Source organism: Macaca mulatta, chromosome 10 (genome assembly GCF_049350105.2).
Source record: "Macaca mulatta isolate MMU2019108-1 chromosome 10, T2T-MMU8v2.0, whole genome shotgun sequence".
Classification (NCBI taxonomy): domain Eukaryota; kingdom Metazoa; phylum Chordata; class Mammalia; order Primates; family Cercopithecidae; genus Macaca; species Macaca mulatta.
Window position 1 is genome coordinate 99351924 of NC_133415.1, and position 22855 is coordinate 99374778.

Here is a 22855-nt window from a genome sequence, read left to right on the forward strand (position 1 = left end):
TAATCTCAGCACTTTGGGAGGCCAAAACAGGCGGATCATTTGAGGTCAGGAGTTCAAGACCAGCCTGGTCAACATGGCAAAACCCTGTCCCTACTAAAAATAAAAAATTAGCGGTGGTGGTGCACACCTATAATCCCAGCTACTCAAGAGGCTGAGGCACGAGAATCGATTGAACCCAAGAGGGCAAGTTGTAATGAGCTGAGATTGTGCCACTGCAGTCCAGTCCAGCCTGGGAGACTAAGCAAGATAATATCTCTAATAATAATAATAACAATATGAAAAGAATCACCTTGGAAGTAAACACCATTTAAACATTTTAATTCTCACCTATCTTTTAAAACAACAAAATAAATGTACTATCTGCTCAAACCTTATAAAAAATGGCTTTTATTTATTTATTTATTTATTTGCCAAGAACCTTAAGGCTCTCCTAGATCTCAAGATCATCAGATGTAAGCAAAGCCAATCAAAAATTTTTTTTTATACTTTAAATTCTGGGATACATGTGCAGAACATGCAGGTTTGTTACATAGGTATACACGTGCCATGGTGGCTTGCTATACCCGTCAACCCATCATCTACATTAGGTATTTCTCCTAATGTTATCCCTCCCCTTGCCCCCATCCCCCAACAGGCCCCAGTGTGTGATATTCCCCTCCCTGTGCCCATATGTTCTCATTGTTCAATTCCCACTTATGAGTGAGAACATGCGGTGTTTGGTTTTCTGTTCCTGTGTTAGTTTGCTGAGAATGATGGTTTCCAGCTTCATCCGTGTCCTTGCAAAGGACATGAACTCATTATGGCTGCATAGTATTCCACGGTGTATATGTGCCACATTTTCTTTATCCAGTCTATCATTGATGGGCATTTGGGTTGGTTCCAAGTCTTTGCTATTGTTAATAGTACTGCAATAAACATAGATGTGCATGTGTCTTTATAGTAGAATGATTTATAATCCTTTGAGTATACACCCAGTAATGGGATTGCTGGGTCAAATGGTATTTTTCAGTTCTAGATCCTGGAGGAATTCACCACACCGTCTTCCACAATGACTGAACTAGTTTACACTCCCACCAACAGAGTAAAAGCGTTCCTATTTCTCCACATCCTTTCCAGCATCTGCTGTTTCCTGACTTTTTAATGATCGCCATTCTAACTGATGTGAGATGGTATCTCATTGTGGTTTTGATTTGCATTTCTCTAATGACCAGTGATTATGAGTTTTTTTCACAAATTTGTTGGCTGCCTAAATGTCTTCTTTTGAAACGTGTCTGTTCATATCCTTCACCCACTTTTTGATGGGATTGTTTGCTTTTTTCTTGTAAATTTGTTTAAGTTCCTTGTAGATTGTGTATAATAGCCCTTTGTCAGATAGATAGATTGCAAAAATGTTCTCCCATTCTGTAGGTTGCCTGTTTACTCTGATAGTTTCTTTTGCTGTGCAGAAACTCTTCAGTTTAATCAGATCCCATTTGTCAGTTTTGGCTTTTGTTCCCATTGCTTTTGGTGTTTTAGTCATGAAGTCTTTGCCCATGCCTATGTCCGGAATAGTATTGCATAGATTTTCTTCTAGGGCTTTTATGGTTTTAGGTCTTATGTTTAAATATTTAATCCATCTCGAGTTAATTTTTGTATAAGGTGTTTCAGTTTTCTGCATATGGCTAGCCAGTTTTCCCAATACTATTTTTAAAATAGGGAATCCTTTCCCCATTGGTTGTTTTTGTCAGGTTTGTCAAAGATCAGATGGGTGTAGATGTGTGGTGTTATTTTTGAGGCCCCTGTTCTGTTCCATTGGTCTATATATCTGTTTTGGTACCAGCATCATCCTGTTTCGGTTCCTGTAGCCTTGTAGTATAGTTTGAAGTCAGGTAGCATGATGCCTCTGGCTTTGTTCTCTTTGCTTAGGATTGCCTTGCCTATATGGGTTCGTTTTTGATTCCATATGAAATTTAAAGTAGATTTTTCTAATTCTGTGAAGAAAGTCAATGATAGCTTGATGGGAATAGCATTGAAGCTATAAATCAAAGGTGGCCAACTGTTCAAACTGTGTGCAAATAAGGCAAATGCCAAGCTGTAACCAATCCAGCTGTTTCTGTACCTCACGTGTGTTTTCTGTATATCTCTCCTTTTTCTGCCCATAAACATTATCTGACCATGTTGCACCCCCCAGAGTTGCTCTGAACCTATTCTGGCTCTGGGGGCTGCGTTCTTTGCTCAGTTAAACTCTGTTAAATTTCATTTAAGTTTTTAATTAAACAAGTATTTGCTGTTTATCTGAAATTCAAGTTGAACTAAGTGTCCTATATTTTAATTTGGCAATCTAATCCTGGCAACGGAAAGACCCTGAAGGAATTCGAGGCAGAGGAATAACATAATCTAAGATTTAATAAATACATTTATTTATAAAATTAAAACTGTGGGTTACTATAAATGAGTTTACAGGATTTTGAGGCATATAAATAAGTTCCAGGAGCATTTCGAGAAATTCATGATGCAAGTTCTCCATCTAACAGGTAGAGATGAGATGAGCCTGTTAGATGGAGTTGGTGCAGATGAGATGAGCCTGATCTCCAGCAGGCCTGGAGGAACCATGAGCTGTCTCTGCACCCCTTGTCTTCGCCTTTGCACAGTTCTTTACCAGTTATCCAGGCCTATCACGCCCAGTATTTCATTCCATCCTGACCACATCCCTGCGTGGGAAACAGGTCCCATCAATGGTAAATATGCAGTCGTTATGCAGAGGTGGAAGCCGAAGCTCAGAGCGGTGAAGTGACCTACCCAAGGTCACACAGGGAGGCGGCACAGGACCGAGGCTACAACTCAGGTCTCTGCAACTCCAAAGCTCTTTCCCCTCTCCCTCTCTGCTCTCGGTTCTTCAAGGCATCCAGCCTGCAGTCTATCCATGCCGGAGGCTTGCAGGCAGGTCTGGGTGTGGGGCGCAGGAAGGAGCCCCCAGGGACAGCTGCTGGCCTTGGTGCCTGTCGTGTCTTCGCTGAAGCCGGGCGTGCAGGTGGCGGACCCTCCTCGCCTCCTGGGCTGTGAAGAAGGAAGCGGCGATGGCGTGGCGCAGGCGGCGGGCGTAGGCCTCCAGGAGCACCGTGGAGCCCGCCAGGAGCTGCAGGGCCCCCGCGGCCAGCGGGGCGGCCGCGCGGGGACGCCGGGCGGGTAGCAGTGGGCAGCGGGCGGAGGTGAGGCCGAGCTCCCATTGGTAGGAGCTGTGGACAGAGAGGAAGGGGCTCTCCGGGGGCGGCTGGTTGAAGAGGAAAGGGATGAAGCCCAGGACAGTGTATGCCACCTTGAGAAAGGAGAAAAAGACGGCGTCAACTGAGGGCCCCTCTGGCCACTCCCCACCTCTAGAGGAGGCTTGTCCAGCTTTCCCTGCCTTCATCTGCAAAATGGGTACAGAAATAACCCCATTTCTGTGAAGGAAGAAATGGATGGAATAAGACCTCTAAAGAATTCACTAAGGACTCAGCAAGGAGCAAACATCCATAGACAATTTGTTTTCTCTAAAATATTCTGCTCAAAGATACTAACGATAGTAACATTTGTATGGTGATTTTTATTTGGCAAAAGAATCTTTTTCAGACTCCTAGTCTCATTGGGTCCTCCTCAAACCCTCAAACCCTCCTCAAAATGCTACCAATTCAACTTTGATTGAAATTCTAAATGATAAGAAAGCATTGTGTCAAAGTTGAATTGGTAGCGTTTTGAGGAGGGTTTGAGGGTTTGAGAGGGACCTCAATCCCAGGGTTTGAGGAGCACCCAATGAGACTAGGAGTCTGAAACAGGTTCTTTTGCCAAACCATGTTGTTGGCCAGGCTGGTCTTGAACTCTTGACCTCAGGTGATCCACCCACCTCAGCCTCACAAAGTGCTGGGATTATAGGCATGAGCTACCATGCCAAGCCCCCTATTTTTTTTTATGTATGCACGAGAAATATATGACAAAATAAACCTATGTTAAATCATAAGTGAACTATTTTATACAAATACAATTAAAATTCTAAATGATAAGAAAACATTGTGTCAAAGTTGAATTGGTAGCATTTTCTGCCCTAAGGATACATAAAATAATGATGTGACTTGCAATTGATGACTATCTGAGATTTGGTGAAAAACAGTAAATCAGGAAACATACTTAGAACATTGCCTGACACATTTCTTTACTGTGACCTATGGTAAGAAATGCGACTTACAGGCCAGGCATGGTGGCTTACGCCTGTAAGCCCAACACTTTGGGAGGCTGACGTGAGAAGAATGCCTGAGCCCAGGAGTCCGAGACCAGTCTGGGCAACATAGTGAGACACCATCTCTAAAAACATATGAAAAATTAACTGGGTGGTGGTGCATGCCTGTAGTCTCAGCTACTTGGAAGGCCAAGGTAGGTGAAGTGGGAGGCTCATATGAGCCCAGGAGGTCAAGGTTACAGTGAGCTGTGACTGCACCATTGCACCATTGCACCACTGCTTTCTGGCCTGGGCAGCAGAGTGAAACCCTGTCTCAAAAAAGGAAAGAAAAGAAATGCATTTTACAGCACCTTGAAAGCACAGATTGTATTATAACTGAAGAAAATATTCACAAACCCATACACTCCCTTATTGTCTAAGATATAATCTTATAATTTTCCAGTCGATTCTATTTCATTTAAAAAACTGTCTGTGACTTCTTAAATTGATTAAATTGATTTTGTGCAGTTTGAAAAACACTTTCTTAGTATGTAATAAGTACTTGATAAATATAAGCTGTTAATATTATTAGCTCAGAGTCTGACACTTTGATATGTTTTATGCAATGGACTTTTGTGTGAGACCTCTCTACTCAAAATTAAAAATAAAAAGATCTCTGGCAAAAGAAAGGATCAAAAAATACAACTCTTGATCTGATAGTAATATATCTGATTATAAGTCGATAGTAAATATTTTCTATATCATTTTAGAAATAGTAAATATTTCAGGCTTTGCAGGCCATACAGTCTCTGTTGCAATTACTCAACTTTGCCTTTGTAGGGCAGCCACAGACAATATATCGACAAATGGCATGGCTGTGTTCTAAAAAATACCTTCTTTACAAAGACTCCGGAAGGCTATAGTTGGCTGCCTTCTGATCAAGCCCATTCCAAAGTCCTCCTCCAGTCTGATATAGACAGATGTGAGCTATTAATAACAGCCACTCTTTATTAAATATCTCTTATGTGCCATGGAGCTTACTAGGTACTTTAGGACAATATCACATTGTAAGACACAATAGCCTCGTAGGATTAGGAGGATTGATTTGATTTGTACCAATGAGGAAAATGAGGCTAGGACATGCTGCCACTTGTGATGGGTGACCTTGGACGCAAGTTATTTTAAGGTGTCTGGGTTTCAGCATCCTCAACTGCAATAGGAAGTGAAAATGGAACCCACTTCCTAGGGCTGTTGTGGGTATCCGATGAGTCCCACTACCCGTGGTGCAGGGCCCCATGGCTGATTCACGGGCTATTTCTTGGAGGCAAGTCAAATTTAATCACAAGTCAAGGGTTTAACAGACTGCCCCCCTCTCTCAAAACAACGACTCCCTTCCTTCTTCCCATCATCACACTTACATCGTACTTGACCGTGAGCATGATGGGCACAGTTGGCAACTTCTGAGCCCAGTCCACGGTCGCCTGTGCCAGGAGGAAGGCTACATGGTCTGTGGCCACTGCCACAGCCGTGGCCACCAGGAGGAGGGCAAGCAGCCCCAGCCTTAGAAGACAACTCAACAGCTCCTCCTGTGACAGCCTCAGCCGAGCCGCCTGGAGCAGCCAGGTGGGTGGAGGGGCCACCAGGTGTGTAGCCTGGGCCTGTGCCAACCGCTGGGTCAGCTGTTGTGTGGCGTAGATATTGTCAAACCGCAGGTCTGTCAGGTAGCAATGGAGGTACCATGCCGACTCCACCAGGAGGCCCAGCATAAACAGCACTGTGACCACTCGCTGGGTCCCTAGTGCTGCTGCCCGGGCCAGGGACTCCAGGCCAGAGAAATCCTCCAGGACCTGCTGAGTGACCCTGAGCATGTGAAGGTAGAAGGCAGAGCCATTGTCCTGGGCCTCAAATGTCAAGCCCCGGCCGCCTGCCTGGCCTGCGGGGCCCAGAGTCCTGGATGCTGCGTGCAGCTGTTGAGTGGTGTTGAGCAGACTCTCCAGGGAACCCTCGGTGACACATCTCAGCACCTGCCCGGCTGCACCCACGTTGGCCAGGATGTTGGGCACCACAGCAACGGCCAGGGTGGCAGTGCTGTAGGACAGGAGCAGCCGGCGTCCCTGCTCCGTGCCCAGGGTGGGCACGCTGAGTGCAAGCAGGCAGCGGACTGGGGGCACCAGGCCCAGGCTCAGGAAGACCAGGAGGCCACAGACAGTGGCCACCATGCCTGAAGGTCCAGGAGGATAAAGCAGCAAGAATGCCAGCCAGTGATAAACCAGACCTGCAGCAGCAGCAGCCAGGGAGGCACACAGGAAGAGCTGGGTCAGCAGCTGGCTACAGTTGGCCGGAACAGGCTGGGAGAAGGCGTCCCAGGCAGCCTGCAGTGGGGCGAGGGCCTTCCAGAGCCCCAAGTCCCAGGACCTCCACCTGCACACAAGGAAATTGAGGGGCATCTCTATCAGGAGGTGGATGGGTGTCTGTCCACTGCCCCTGCCCCACAAACCCATCAGCAGGCTCTGCTAACAGAATCCACCCTTTTAGTTACCCACGTGGACCCATCAGAGTAACTCACTATATACCCACGTGACACAAGCTGAACCAATCAGAGCCTTCCCCAGGATTATTCTTGCTAGAACTGTCAGGGAAGAGCCCAACTCAGAGGCAGTTCCTGAGGACGTGAGGATGAAAGTCTGTCCTGTTTGAGTCCATCATTACAGTTTTGTGAAGGCAACTGGTCCAAGAGAATGAAAGAGTCATGGAGCGAGAAGCACAGGTGAAAGAGAGAGAATGAGTAAGAGGAGAGAGAAGAGAAACAATTTCACTTGAATTCATAGTCTTGGTGGCTTGCTCTATGATTCTGGACCTTCTATTCTTTCTGAACTTCAGGATCTCCTCTATAATTTAGGGGTGAGGAGGGTGGACTAGTTGGCCTGTGAGGAACTTTTATATTCTATTATCCTTATATTTATTCGTTCAACAAGCGTTTATCAAGCAACGACTTTGTGCTAACCATTGGAGAAACAGGAATGAAAAAAACGAAGTCGCTACCTTCATGGGCTTGCACTATATTAAGAGCTATGGCAGAGGAATAGTAAGGAAAACTTGGATTCTGAACACATTTTATCGGCAGAGTCAACAAGATTTGCAGAGGCTGATTGGTTGTGGGGTGTGAGAGAAAGAGGGGAGTCAAGGATGATGAGGAGCTTTTGTGTCTGAGTAACTGGAAGCACTGAGGTGTCATTTCTTGAGATGAGAACTCTGTGGTCAAAACAGGTTTGAGTGGAGGGGGAGAGAAGAGGAATTCAGTTCAGAACTCTTGAATTGGAGATTCAGTTGAGCCATTCCGTGGAGGTTTTGAGAAGGTGGTTGGAAATAGAAGACAGAAATTCAGAGAGGAAATCAGGCTGGAGTTATAACATTGGAAATCATTGGTTTATAGATGTCTCCCAACTTTATATCCCCACCTAAAGCTACGGTGCACGATGAGATTCCTCAAGAGAGTGTGTCACTGGGGAGGAAAGACATCCAAGGACATGCCTCAGGGCACTCCAAAGTTAGGGGCTCTTAGATGAGAAGGAACCAGCAAAGGAGACTGGAAAACCAATGTGATGCTTAGGAAGCCAAGTAAACAAAATGTTTCAAGGAGAAGGGAGTGATCAAGTACGTCAAATGCAGCCAACAGGTCAAGAAAGATGAAGACTGAGCAATGCCTGTTAGCTGCTTAGAGGTCAATGCTGACCTTGGCAGGGACAGTTTGGTGGCCTTTTGGGCCAAAACCCAACTAGACTGGGTCCAGGAGAGATGGGAAGGAGAAGAATAGGAAACACAGATATAGACAACTCTTTCCAGTAATTTCTGCAGTAAAACAGCAGAGAAATGAAGCAGTGGCTGGTCGCTACGGGAAATTGGACCAAGAGGATTCATGTAAGGTGAGGAAATCTATAGCATGTTTACAGGTGGGAGATCTCACCGAGAGGGGAGACATTGACAAAGGGGAGACTCCCTGGAATGACACCTGTAGGGGTGGGGGCAGAGGGTGAGACTGAGAACATGCAAGGTGGGGCTGCTCTTAGAATGGAGCAGGGGTCGTTCATCCTTAATAGCAGGTGGGAAAGCAGAGGAAATAGGTACAGATGATGGTGAATGAACAGGCAACATGTGTACACTTGTGAAAAGTATCCTCTGATATACGCAGAACAGAGTAATGCTTAGGGTATGACCTCTGGACTGCCTGGGCTCAAATTCCTGCTCCACCACTTGCCAGCTTTGTGACCTTGGGTATGTATCATTACCTCTCTGTGTCTCAGCCGTCTCATCTATAAAATGGTACAATCAAAGCAGGTATCTCCTGGGGTCACTTTGTTTCTGGCACATGGTAAGCATCACATCAGCTATTATCTACCACTAGAGTCAACTCCACCGGGGCAGGGACTTTGTCCCTTTTGATCACTGATATGTCCCGAGTGCCTACAATAGTGTCTGCTGTATTGTGAGTGCCCCAAAAATATTCACTGGGAGTAGCATGACTGATTGCTTCTGTTTGCTCAGGCTGGCAGGAAGCAAGCCCAGCAGAGAAGGTAAGATGCTGGAGGAGGTGACGGATGCTTGAAGAGGAAGAAGAAAGTACAAAATGGTTGCCCAGGAAAGTGGGAGAACAAATGAACTAGGGCAATAACATGTGCTGGGCAACACTGAGGCCCAGTTGAGGTTAGAGATCATACATTCTCTTAAGTGAGAGCAGGCAGAAAGGTTATACGGGAATACGATGATAAAGGGCAGGGAGGGTGGTGGGGAGGCTATCGCTGTGTTGGTTACAGGCAAAGCCGCTGACTTGCTCCACCATCGTCAGCTTGAAGGATAAGCATGTGACTGGGTCTAGTTGATCCAAGTACCTCTGATCCCCTGGCCACGGTGACTGGTGCAGGGATTACACCTGACTGGAGGTGCCAAGAGAGCTTTCCTCAGGGCTTTGCTGCAATGACAAAACAAAACAAAACAAAACAAACAAACAAAAACAAAAACAAAAAACCCTGCTCTTTGTCGCCTTGAAAGCTAAGCTGGTAGGAGGGATGCCTCAAGCCTTGGGGACCACCATGTAGTATGGATTGGCCTAGGATGAAGGTAACACAAGGAAAACAGTGTTAGGAAACAGAGAGTCCCAGTAGCCTTGCTGGAGTACCTGGATCCAGACATGCCTGAAGCCCAAATCTATGCCGGACCACACACTAGAAAATGTCTGTTTTTCTCAAGGCAGTGCAAGATCAATCTGTCACTTGCAACTCAGTGATTCCAGACTAATACAGATACCTTTGTCAAAGGACTTCTGGGACAATAAAATGAAATAATGCATGTAAAGCACTTTACACAAGGTCTGACACAGAAGAAGGATCCTATAAAACTGCACCACTTGTTACTCTGACGATACTTATGTCAACGATGTAAATGTTCACTCGCGTCTCCTCTGTGCCAAGCTCTGTGCTGACCCCTGTGGACCCCAAGAATTAAGTCCTGGTCCCACTAAAGGAGTTCACAGTCTAATTGAGGAGACTTAAATAGATCATCAGCGTTTAAGTTCATTAAAAAAGAATTCTGAGCAAGGTATGCCTGGGCCTGGACTGGGGTGGGATAGATGGAGAGTGACCCAGTTTTACCTGGGAGTCAGGAAGGTTTCCTGGAAGAGGTGACATTCCAGCTGGGGGTGGAAGGACAAGTATCAGTTTGTAGGTGAAGAAGGGAGTTGGACATCCCTGACAGAAGGAACAGTGTGTGCAAAGGTTCTGTGCTCTGAGTGTTGGGAAATAGGGAGTTGGGAGAACCAGAACAGTGGGAAGTGGAGATGTAGTAAGGCCTGTGGGGCTGGAGTGGAGGTCACAATCTTGAAGCCCTAAAGGCTGAATCATATGCAAATGTGCTTTATTGTGGCCCACTGTGTGTGTGTGTTTGTGTGTGTGTGTGTGTGTGTGTGTGTGTGTAAGCCGCGCCCATTTGGAAATAAGGAAGTTTCACATTAAAATCTGGGTTTCCAGCTTTTCTTGAGAAATGAGATCTGGGTTAGAGCTCCCACCTTTGCAACAGGTAACTGGAGCTGAGTATCCACTACTCGCCTTCGACAGGGGAGCAACCCTGCAGACTGCATCCCGCTGATCAAGGAACGGTCTGTCTGCACACGCAGGTGGCCTCCCACAGGCACATCCCCTTCCCAGCTCCCGAAGGCATTTGAATTTGGGACTAAACAGCCCCTTCTACTATATAATTAATATTTGGAACACAGTAGCTTTTAGAATAATAGCTAATAATAAAAACCATTGTAAGGATTGAAAGCCAGTCCTAAGTCATATTGGATGACAATTCTTGCACGGGGTATTGAAAATGGCAAGGAAACTAGCTGCTGTTTAGTGAGTGCTTACTCTGAGCCAAGCATGTGCCAAGTCCTAAGGATGCGTTTTCTTATTCAATTCTGGCAACAGTCTTGTAGATGTCATTATCCTTACATTTCACAGATGGGGAACTGAGGCTCAGAGAGGTGAGGATTTGCCTAAGATCACACAGCCAGGGAATGGTGGAGCTGAAGATTTGGGTTCATATCTATCACCCCCAACGGCTGACTGTTTTCTCACCTGTAGCCCTCAGTGTCCAAAGTTCCCAGACCTACCTGGTCTTGACAAGGTGCTCAGCTGCTCCTGGGTGGCCTGGCATGCTGCCCGAACAGCAGTGGTTTCAGGCGGGCGGTCGCTGGCAGCCGTGGCAGGTGGAGAGGAAGTGGGGGAATTGCTGGGACTTGGGAATCCCTGTCACTTCTGCTTTTCCACTCTTTAATGAAGCTCTCCTGGCTGCCTTGTCCCGCCCTTTTCGGGGTCCACCTCCCAGAGGCTTGGGCAAGCTGCTTCATCCTCTGCCCACAGGCAGGAGCGGGTGGAAGGTGTGGGAAGAGAAAAAGAAAAAGACAGCCTTTCCCAAGCAATGTCTCTAATCTTGGTAGCAGGAAGGTAGAATTAGCCCCATTTTACAGAGAAGGAAACTGAGGCACAGAGAAACCACATAGCTCCCCTTTCCCTCCCACTCCACAGTTGGGCGCCCCAAGGGGAGCCTGATCTCTGCTCTTGGGACTCAGGTGATAATCAGATCCCTGCCAAGTTCTGGGAGCAGTGGCTCCGGTCTCCTTCCCTAGACCCCTTTAGCCTGACTTGGACCTGGCTTCACATTTCAGCTCTGTCCCTCGCTAGCTATGAGAGCTTGGGCTGGTGACCTAATATCTCTCTGCCTGTTTTCTCCCCTTAAAAAAAGATTAATGAGGCCTGGCGCAGTGTGTAATCCCAGCACTTTGGGAGGCTGAGGCGGGTGGATCACCTGAGGTCGGGAGTTTGAGATCAGCCTGGCCAACATGGTGAAACCCTGTCTCTACTAAACATACAAAAATTCACTGGTTTGTGGTGGTGCTTACCTGTAGTCCCAGCTACTCAGGAGGCTGAGGCAGGAGAATCGCTTGAACCCAGGAAGTAAGGTTGCAGTGAGCTGAGATCATGCCACTGCTCTCCAGCCAGGGTACAGAGTGAGACTCTGTCTCAAAAAAAAAAAAAAAAAAGGTTAATGAAAATAACGGTTAATATTTATTGAGCACTTACTATGTATCAGGCACTCTTCTAAACAATTTCTCTTCAAATTCACTGAACCCTTACTTTGAACATCTCTTTATGGTAAGGATGTTTTTTTCATTCTTCAGCTCAGAAAACTGAGACAGAGAGCTACGTCGCCAACCACGCCGCTCAGCTATTAATGGCACTGCCATGATTTCTAACCAGCAGGCTGGCTTCAGGGTATACCAGTTAGGCACTGGGCTCTGCTGCTGTGGAGGGGATAATTCACAGACCTCGTGATTACTTCATAGTGCAGCTGGTACTGCAAATAGTAGGTACTCAATAATGTAAATTCCCCATGCACACCCTCTGCAGTTATTGCCATGCAGGTCTGCTTTCAGGCTGTTCTGAAAGCCAGTTCCTATCTGAAATGCAGACACCTCTCCAGCATCTCTGTACCTCATCACTCCCAGCAGGCCTACCCTGAGCCCCCCAGGCTCCCCCTCTGTGGGATGGACCAGTAAGGGCACAGTCATTTTCCCTTATAAGGACATGTTGCCTGGGTCACTCTCAGGCTGGAAGGGGAATGTCCTGCGGCCTGGATAGGGGAAGTGACATTCTCATAGTCACACAGCGATTGAATGGAATACCTGTGGCCAGAACCCTAACACACTTCCCAGACCATGTACCCCTCCAGGACGTTAGGCCAGCCACCAGGTCTGCAAAGAACTAAGTACATGAGGCAGATTAGCAGCAGCAAACTTGTGTACCCGCAGTGACCAGCCTGCTCAGGTCATGAACAAAGCAGGATGAATGCAAATAGCAGTGAGCTGCAAAGTGTAGCCCCCTCGCTCCCTCCTGTCTGGTCAGCTGTTACTCATCTCAAATTGAGGATCAAAGCCCCTTGAAAATGAGGTCCACCACGACCAGATTTTCCAGCTTTTCTAAAGACGCCAGTCATTCTCTTTTTAATGTAAATGTCAGCATTTTTTTTTTTTTTAAATGAAAGACTACCATGCAGACCAATCTTAACAGGTCTATAGGCCAAAGCCAGCATGAGGACCATCAATTTTCACCTTCTGCAGTCAGGCCTGCTGTTAGCTGTCTGGCTGCAAGGAGGTGTCTAGCTATTCTCCCAAACTCCAGGGGCCCTGGACTGGAGGCAGCAGACCCGAACTCAAATGCCAACTTTGCCACTTACTCTGCTGTGTGACCTTGGGCAAGACACTGTCCCTCTCTGAAGTTGTGCATCCTCTGCAATAATGACGGTAATACAGTACCTACTTTAAGGACTGTTTGAGGATTTAATGAGATAATGCATATAGAGTGTTCAATAAGCAATAGGTAAATGCTCACACCTCGATCCCTCCTGCCTGGGGGGACAGCTCTGCCAAGTGAGCCCCTGTCTGCTCACATCTGATTGTTGAGACTTCTGATGCTCACCAGGTCACCCTGGCCTGGATCCTATCACATAGCAAACTTCAGGGCATTGTGCTGGTCAGACAGAAACAGTCCTAGAAGCCAGCCACCAGCATCTGCCCAGTTTCTGCACAGGCACTAGGGAGCTGGTCGGATAAGGACCAGGCAGTTTGTTTCCAGAAGGCCTCGGGTGGATATGAAGGATTTGGGAGCATGGGGACATAGGGAATGAACAGGCAAAAGATATTTTTGGCTTTTCTTGGTATATGTAGGCAGTTACCTCTGTCTATATAAGGCTGGCCTGACCTCAAGTCCCACAACATCCGGAAGGTGCTTCTGAATCATCAAAAATAGAATCAGCGTTGTTCAGGGGAATTTGTGGGTGGAGGATTCAGAGCCATAAGACAGAAGAGGAAGAGGAAGAGGTAAGCCTTCAGATCTTCCTGGAGAGCCTGGCCTGGGATCAGAATGAGAGATCCACAGAGTATTATTTGCAGTAGAGATGGACTTTTGCCATGTTGCCCAGGCTGGTCTCAAACTCCTGGGCTCAAGTAATCTGCCCACCTCAGCCTCCCAAAGTGCTGGGATTACAGGCGTGAGCTACTGCACCCGGCTGCATAGAATATTACAGTCATTGAATTCTTCAGCCTTCTTCAATGTTGCCACTGTCCAGATGGTTTGAGAATACAGAGAAGCAGCCAAAATCTTCCTATACTGCTGGTGTTATCCAATAGCAACAGTATGTGAGCCAACTCGAACCGAATGCATAATTTAAACTTTTCTAGTAGCCCTACTCGAAGTCCACTGATTCCAATGTTAGTCTCATCTAAAAACATCCTCACAGAAATATCCAGAATAATGCTTGACCAAATATCTGAGCACTATGGCCCAGCCAAGTTGATACATAACATTTTTAAAATTTAAAATATTGAATTTTTAAAAACAGAAATTAATTTTAATAAAATATTTTACTCAATGTAACATATCATAAATATCCTTTTAACATGTAAATAATATAAAAATTGACAGGATATTTTACACTTATTTTCTCATATTACAATTTTCTACTTACGACAGATCTCAGTTTGAACTAGCCACATTACAAATGTTCAATAGCCACACATAGCGAGTGGCTACTGTGTTGCACAGGGCACTTATAGACCATTTCCATCATTACAGAAAGTTCAGTGGGTAGTGCTGCTCTAGGTCATTAGAACCCATGACCGCTAATGCTGAAATAGACCTCCCAGATCATGCAATTCAAAGGTCATAGATTCAAATACTTTCACAAGCCAGGAAAGTGACAGAGTTGAACAAGGAGAGCCAGTATAAGACATTAAAGAGTGGTGGGGACTGAGGCTGATGAATGCTTATGTTCCAACTTAAGATTTCCTCCACAAACTACTCAGCTCCAAACAATTGTTGCCAGATGCCAGTGAGGGTCTCATATTGTTAGATCGGGTATTGTCCTTTCCAAGAGAAGCAGAAATCCAGATTTTTATGTGAAATCTCCTAAATTTTAATGACTAGCAAATAATAATTTAAAATTCACCAGGGGTCAGGCACAGTGGCTCACGCTTATAATTTCAGCACTTTGGGAGGCTAAGGTAGGAGGATCACTTGAGGCTCAAGAGTCTAAGACCAGCCTAGGCAACATGGAGAAACACCATCTCCACTAAGAATAGAAAAATTAGTTGGGCGTGATGGTGTGCACTTCCAGCTACTCTGGAGGCTGAGGTGGGAGGATCACCTGAGCCTGGGACATGAGGGTTACAGTGAGCTGAGATCACACCAGGCCAGTGCACTCCAGCCTGGGCTGCAGAGCGAGACCCTGTCTCAAATAAAATAAAATAAAATAAAAGTTAAAAAAAAACCTCATTGGGAAGAGGACAAACAAAACTTGGCTGAGGGCTGGCACCAGATTTCAAGCTCTGATGTGTCAACCCTTTGTGCCATACTCTTCTCAAAGCTTGTTTCTCCAGACCCCTCCCCATGCTCCTCCTCCCTGCCCTGCATCCGGGAGGTGGACCTGGACAGGCTGCATCAAAGCCCCCCTTGCATTCTGGCTCCTGTCGGTGCAACACATAAAATTTCATGTGTCAAGTTGGCTGGGCTGTGGTGCCTAGAGATTTAGTTATGCATCACTCTTGATGTTTCTGTGAGTATGCTTTGAGATGAGATTAACATTTGAGTAAGTGGGTTTTGAGTAGGGCGGATCACCCTTCAGAACGTGAGTGGGTCTCATCCATTAGTAGGAGGCCTGAATATTGCAACAGACTGACCCTCCCTGAGCAAGAGGACTCTCTGCAGCAGACAGCCTTCAGGTTCCAACTGCAGCACCTTCTTGGCTCTCCAGCCTACTGGTCTCCCCATCAGATTTTGGACTCGCTAAGCCTCCACAATGGTGTGAGTCAATTCCTAAAAGAAATCTTTCTCCTTCTCTCTTGATAAGAAACACACACACATACACACACACACACACACACACACATGCGTGCACACCCTGTTTGTTGGTTTCTCTAAGGAGCCCTGACTCCCCAGCAGAAGAGCTGAGGGATGGAGGAGAGGAAGAGCCCTCACCTTCCTGCAATCACCAAGAGCCAGCTGTGTCCCTGGACCCAGATCCCATCAGGGAGCTTGCTCCCTTAAGGTCTTGGGCTGGGAGGTGCTCCTCCACTTCTCGCTCCCTGATTTCTCAGCACTGGGGTCCCACATTTTTCCTGTGGTCCCCCTACTCTCTACTCACTTTGTAACTTGACCTTTCACTGAACTCTCCACAAATTAGCTAGTTTGCATGCTTTCTACTTCCTCTTGAGACCCCCCCATGTGCTCTCATTTCTCAGATGAAAAAATCGAAATCCAAAATAGTAGGCCAGGTGCGGTGACTCGTGCCTATAATCCCAGTGCTTTGGGAGGCAAAAGCAGGAGGACTGCTTGAGGCCAGGAGTTTGAGACCAGCCTAGGCAACATAGCAAGACCCTGTCTCCACAAAAAATAAGAAAATAAGCCAGGCATGGTGGTGCACACCTGTAGTCCTTTTTACTCAGTAAGCTAAGGTGGGAGGATCACTTGAGCCCAGGAGTTCAAGGTTACAGTGAGCTATAATTGCACCCCACACTCCAGCCTGGGCTACAGCCTGGGCTTATAGAGCAAGATCTAGTCTCAAAAAAAAAAAAGTAAAGAAATCTGCTCAAGGTCACACAGCATGTTAGAGATGGAGCCAGGATTCCAATGAGGCTTATTGACTCCTTGTTTAGTGACTTTTATTTCATCTCTTTTTTACAACTACCATCACCACCTCCATTTCTCCACCTACTTGACTCTGTATCTGTTTGACACCCATACTGGAATATGTCTGTGTGTAACCTGTCACTCTGTGTACCTGTAGTTCATCACTTCTACGTGTTCCTGTGTTTTCCTTAATATTTTATTTCAATACTCCCCCGGTGATGGTCACCTTGGTGGCCTCAAACAACCATGGCACAAATATCCTTTGACACTGTCTCCTTAGGACCCATGGGGTAGTTTTCTCGGTCATAGGAAATACAGATAATGAATACCCCTAATTACTTCCAAGTTGCTGGCCGGGCTGGCGGGGTTTCTGTTTCCTTGTATCCTACCAGGACTTATTGTCTGCTTTTCTTATTTTCCCCAGTCTGATTGGCATGTTGTTGAATTTCTTTTAATTTGCATTTTCCTGCAAATTATAAACACGTAGGTTTGGGTATCTCTTCATAATCCTGTTGGCCAGGTAGATATCTCTTTTCAGGATGACATGTCACACCTTTTGTCCACTTTTCCCTTGGGACCTATGGTAAGTGGCTTCCAAACATGGCAGCCCACTGTCCCTCCCCCTCCCTGGTGGATGCTGCCCCTACCCTCAAGGGCTGGAGTCTGTTTCCCTCCCCTTGAACCAGGCCCGTCCTGTGGGCTACTTTGACCAATAGAATTTGGCAGAATTGACATCCTTAGACTTCCACATCCTGCCCTTAGAGGCCTTTTAGCTTCGATTTTTGTTGTTCTTGAAGGCCACTATCATGTAAAGAGGTCCAGGATAGACTCCAGGAGAAGCCACGTGAAGAGAGACCCTGAAGTGTCAGCGGCCATTGCAGACCTTCCAGCCCTAGCAAAGCTCCCAGCTCATGGGACAGAGACAATGCCATCCCTGCAGAGAGAGCTCTGTCCAAACGCAGAAACGTGAGCCGAGAAGTTGCTGTTTCAAAGTTCTAAGTTTGGGGATGGTTTGTTACGCAGTCACAGATAACAAAAGCAAGGTTTTGTTCATTTTGTCTGTCTTTTCTGAGTTGGGGTGCTCCGCATATCTTCTGGACATGAGCCCTTGGTGTATTCCAATGACTCTGTACCAGCCCTGCCATCTCCTTGTTCCCACGCTGCCATGAGCACACCATAATGGTGCTGCTGCCTTCTGCCTGCAGATCTTTTTCACTAAGAATGGCAAAGCCCTTCAGGTTTCAAGAACTGAGTAACATCCAGTCAGAGCAAGCTAGGATGCCTTCTCAGGAAAGCTGCAGAGAGGCCTGGTAATCAGCCAGAAGAGGCAGACTCTAGATGTCCAAATGCCACAAAGTTCCAGCTCAGAGCACCTGGCTAAGTGAAGCAATCCGCTCATCTGAACCTCTGCACTTGCAGTCCCCCTTTCTGGAATGTTCTCCCCAGGGACTCCCCATCGCTCCCACCTTCTCCCTTCCTCCCACATTGCCGTGAGCATCTGGCTGACTCCTTCAGGTCTCAATCTAATGCCACCTCCTCAGAGAAGTCCTCCCCAACCACCCTGGCTAAAGTAACCTCTGAGTCACTTTAACATCTTGGCCATTTTCTTCTTAGCCGGCATCATAACCCATGACTTATTTGTTTATTTTCCTATTGCCTGTCTCCCCTGCCAGCATGTAAGTTCCATGTGGGCGGGACAATGAACCAGAATATGACAGGTTCCCAATAAATGTTTATTGAATGAATAAATGGAAGAAGGAGTGAACAAAGTAATGAACAAAACAGACCCCAGATCAGAGGGCAAGATGGCTTTCTTGTTAATTTTGGTGCAGACTCAAGCAGCAAATATTTACTGAACACTTGCTATGTGCTGGAAATCGTTCTAGGAACTGGAGTTACAGCAGCAAAAAAAAAAAAAAAGTCATTTGTATTTTCATAAATGTATCTTCTAGAGGGAGAAGAAGATAATAAGAAAATAAGTTATACAGTGTCCTATTAAGGAGAAAATATAACAGAGTAAGGGGGTGGAGAGTAATGAGGGTGATATTTTAGACAGGAGGTCAGGGAAGCCTCTCAGGGAAGGTGACACCTGAGCAGGGACTTGAATAAAGTGAGTCGGGGAACCAGACATATATTTGGGAGCAGAGTGTTCTAGGCAGAGGGAACAGCACGTGCAAAAGCCCTGAGGCAGGAGAGTTTGAGTATGTGGCTGGAGAGGGGAGGGAAGAGCAGTTGAAAATCTGACAGGTCAACTCTGTGGAATCCCCAGCCCAGGAATCTGGGGCTTTGAAGCTCTCTTAGGTTCAGAAAGGCAGATCATCTCCAGGTCCAATGTTGATTAACATTCTTTATTTCACAGTATTTTTGATCAGAAGTCTTTGAAATCATGATTCATCTGGTTACAAATCCCAGGAGTTTCTCTTTGAATGAACCTCTTGCTTCCAGTCCCATACAACGTACCTCCCGCCAGCCCCAGTGGGTTGTAACTGTGATTCAGCACTGAGTGCTCACTTGGAAAGGAGCCGGAGCTCAACCTCCGACTCAGAGGGCCTCTCCCACTGCTCTCAGGGAAATGCCCATGATTCACTTATGCTGTATCAACAACAAGTACAGCTGGGTGCTGCCTTCCCAGCTGGCCAAGCGCTCCTAGGGGAATCTCCACCCTCAGAGGCTTAGGAAAGGGAAGTGTGACGATTCAGGGCCCTTGGGCTAGTGTCTTTTCTGATATTGGGCTAACGCTGGGCCATTCCGTTCAGCAGACACTGAGGGCCTGTGCTCTTCACTGGGATGCCAGAATGCTTCTGCTTGGAACAAAGAGGGATTAACCCTTGAAGGCAGACACCACTTCCAGCCTCGGGCTCAAGGGGATGTCTCAGTTTTACCCATATGTTGAAGGGGACAATCTTTTGCTTGCCTGAGACATTTTACCCCGGCCTTTTACAAGTCCCCAATCTATCTTTTGACTTTTCTCTCACCCCTGACAAATGGGGCCTTTGATAACTAAACATGCCTACCACTTAAGGTGGTGTGTGGAGAGATCAAGGCCACCTGCTGGGACAAGCAGCAACTGACTGCCTTGCAGCCACAGAGGCCTCTGGGGGCCACATGTAGGAGGGTCCTGGCTGGAGGGGTCATGAGTCACCCCATGGGAGGGCAAGGCCCAGGCCTGGCGTGACCCCAGAATTATGGCCAAACTGACCCAGAAGAAACAGGAGAATCCTAAATCTCTCGGGTCGAGATGTTAGCTGAGGTTTCTAGAACTTCCCCTGGTATGCTTAGGAGCCCAGAGAAACAGCAAAGAGGCTTTGCACAGTCTCATGTCCTTGGAAAGCTATTTGTCCCTTTCCCTGTCTCCAAGGATTAAAACAGAATCTCTGACTGCTGGTTATTGGCAGGGGTAAAACAACTGGTGCAGAATGGGCACCCACTAAGCAAAATCACACATTGGTTGTGAACAGCTGGAACAACTCAGTTGGAACATTGCAGCCCATGAAAGTGACAAAGGCAAGGTGGTCTCTCCAGTGTAACTGAAAGTAATCACTGGGGGATGATGTCAGCTGTGCCCATGGGAATGAATGGCCTTCCATCCCAACTGTACGAGACAAACACGATGCCAGATTTGCTCACTGTTGATGAAACTGGGCTCTCTTGCATCGTAATGATAAAACAGCTCACTGATAAAGGAGCTTATTTCTCAGGCAGCAGATCTGAGAGATATCTGGGCTTTGAACTTCATGAGAGAGACAGAAAGTGTCCTAGATAATGGCTGGTGGACCCGAGTGGGCCACTGGAGGTCACCCTTGCTTGCCGCATATTGGATTAAAGAAAAGAATTATTTGATTGCTTTGTAGTGTCCTAGCAGCAGGTGATGGTGACAGCCCTTTGAGAGGGTTCAGCCTCAAGGGAGTCCCCCAGGGGGACTCAGAGGGTCCGAAATGTGTTGTTGGCCAAGGTGGGTGGCAATGCTGTGACATTGACCGAGTGCATTTCAGCCCAGTCCGGGAAGGTGCCCAGCTGGAAGATGGTCTGTGCCCAGGTATTCATAGCCAAACTGAGCAGCAGGACACCCATCAGGTTCATCAGGAGGCCTGTCCGCACCTGAAATAGAGCCCAGACAGAGGGAGAGGTCAGCACCTGACCCACCATACAGATGGAAACATTCAGACTCAGAGACAGGAAGTCACTCACCCAAGATCGCATAGCCAGGAAGTGATGGAGCCAGGACACAGACCCAGGTTGGTCAATGCCTGGGACTCTTCAATCTTTATACTACCCTAGGCTGTCACTCAAAGAGCTGCAAATGTCCCCATTCATTGATGGCCTCTATGTTCCAGGCACTGTGTGCTATGCAGTTGTCATAGGGTTATGCCATTTAACCCAGAAAGCAACCTTACAAAGGTGATTCTTATTAATCCCCATTGTATAGAAGAGAAAATGAGACCTAGAGAAGTTGACTTGCCCAAGGTCACCTAAAATAATCTTGTCTGATCACTAAATACCCCCATCCCACACACATATACACACACGCATGCACACACACACATGCATGTACAAACACACATAAGTACACATATATACAGACACACACACACATACACTTCAGGTCCAGTCCAGTCAGGCAGTCCTAGTCAAGGTTACCTTTGTCCATTGGGAAGCATTTTTCTTCTGTCAGTGGAGGATGTGCCCATCTGCTTCTCACCCTGGTTGGCCTCTTAGATGTGCCCATCTGCTCCCCACTCTGGTTGGCCTCTTAGATGTGCCCATCTGCTCCCCACCCTGGCTGGCCTCTTGGATGTGCCCATCTGCTTCCCACCCTGGCTGGCCTCTTAGACCATTCAGTCCACCCTGGGCTGAAAATCCCTGTTTTCCCACCTGGGTCTTCTGGTTGCCCCGCCTTCACATAGCCCAGCCTGAATCACTTGGTGAGACAGTTACTTCCTTTCTAATTCTCTGTCTATTCCCCCCAGAGAAAGTCTCACTTAGGGGTGTGATAGAAAAATGAATCTTGGGGCCCCCAAATCACTAAGCTAAAGAAAAAAGTCAAACTGGGAACTACTTAGGGCCAACCTGCCTCCCATTCTACTCAGTCATCCCTCTCCTGAGATGAATGCATATCTGATTGCCTTCTTTGGAAATGCTCATCAGAGACTCAAAATAATGCAACCATTTGTCTCTTATCTACCTATGACCTGGTAGCCCCCTCCCCTCTTTGAGTTGTTTCCGGACCAAACCAATGTTCATCTTACATATGTTGATTGATGTCTCATGCCTCCCTAAAATGTATAAAATCAAGCTGTGCTCCACCCTCCCTGGGCACATGCCGTCAGGACCTCCTGAAGCTGTGTCATGGGTGTGCGTCCTTAACTTAGGCAAAATAAACTTCCTAAATTTACTGAGACCTTCTCAGATTTTTGGGGTTCACAGGGGCCACCATGGCTTCAGCACTTCTCTGCTTCTGTCAGTTGCCCTTTTAACACGGAGAGGCCCAGAACCTTCTCCAGGCCGCTGCTATCAGGGAGGGCTTAATTCTTTTGTTTTTGCTGCTTTGCATTTATTTTTATGCCATGGCATATATTAATAATACCGGTTTTCCACTGATGGATGCGCTGGAAACATTTCTTCTGGAATATTCTTATTTAAGTTTTTTTTTTTTTTTTTTTAAATGTCAAGCTGATTTAGAAAAGGTGTTAAATAAATATTACCATGGACGGGTGGGGGACATACTGCGTGTGCTGTCCTGCCTGTCTTCTGAGGGCACAGAGGTGGAAGCCCCGGCACCTTCGGAGGATTAGAGACAGCCTGGCCGACACGTTGGGGAAACTGGGAGAGGATTGGGTCTCCCTTTGCCAGGGCTCGAAATTCTTTCTAGTCCCATGTTTGCTATTTAATTAACACCTAATTCATCACTCTGAGGAACAAACCTGCAGGTGGGCCATCCCTGCCCGGGACTGACTGACCGGGAGTGCCCCTTATATCCCTCCACATCTCTTGCAAGTCTCTACCTCTTGGGGACTCTCCATTTCTCTGGCTGTCTTTGTTCTCCAAATCTGTGCTGTTCGCAATGCTGCCCTCGCAGTCTTTTTCTCTAAGGAGCCTCCCTGCTTCCACACTTGTCCCTCCCACCCTAACGATCCACTCCAGCCAGCAGCCAAAATGATCTTCTACAGACAGAAGTGAAATCACATCATTGCCCTGCTTATTGAGGGTCCTCACTGTGGTTTGAATAAGATACCAACTCTGCCCTGCCCCCACTGTTCCCCAACCTCATCCTTCCCCAACTCCACTGCAGCCACCCCAGCCTCCCGGCCCTGAATTTCTGGAGCACTCACTGCTATTCCTCACTTCCAGGCCTTTGCACTTGCTACGCCCACCGTTGGGACTGCTCTTCCCCTTTTACTTTGCGAGGCTGGCTGCTTCCCATGATCAGCTCCCATGTCACCTTCCTGCAGAGGGCTTCCCTGCCACCCCT

At 47.0% G+C, this 22855-nt stretch overlaps 2 protein-coding genes across 4 annotated transcripts in view; both read right to left on the minus strand.

The window, feature by feature from the left end:
* Positions 1-2641: 2641 nt before the first annotated feature.
* Positions 2642-6615, minus strand: OCSTAMP (osteoclast stimulatory transmembrane protein). Its single transcript, XM_015148869.3, is given in 4 exon segments — positions 2642-2875; positions 2877-2938; positions 2941-3295; positions 5587-6615. Coding segments are annotated over 4 exon segments (1680 nt in total).
* A 12103-nt stretch (positions 6616-18718) lies between these two features.
* SLC13A3 (solute carrier family 13 member 3) overlaps positions 18719-22855 on the minus strand; it is a 105138-nt gene continuing 101001 nt past the window's right edge. For all 3 annotated transcript variants that reach the window (XM_015148894.3, XM_015148893.3, XM_077951901.1), the window contains one exon: positions 18719-20484. In XM_015148894.3, the coding sequence (XP_015004380.2) occupies positions 20308-20484 (177 nt within the window). In that variant the 3' untranslated portion in view covers positions 18719-20307. The remainder of the gene's footprint in view (positions 20485-22855) is intronic.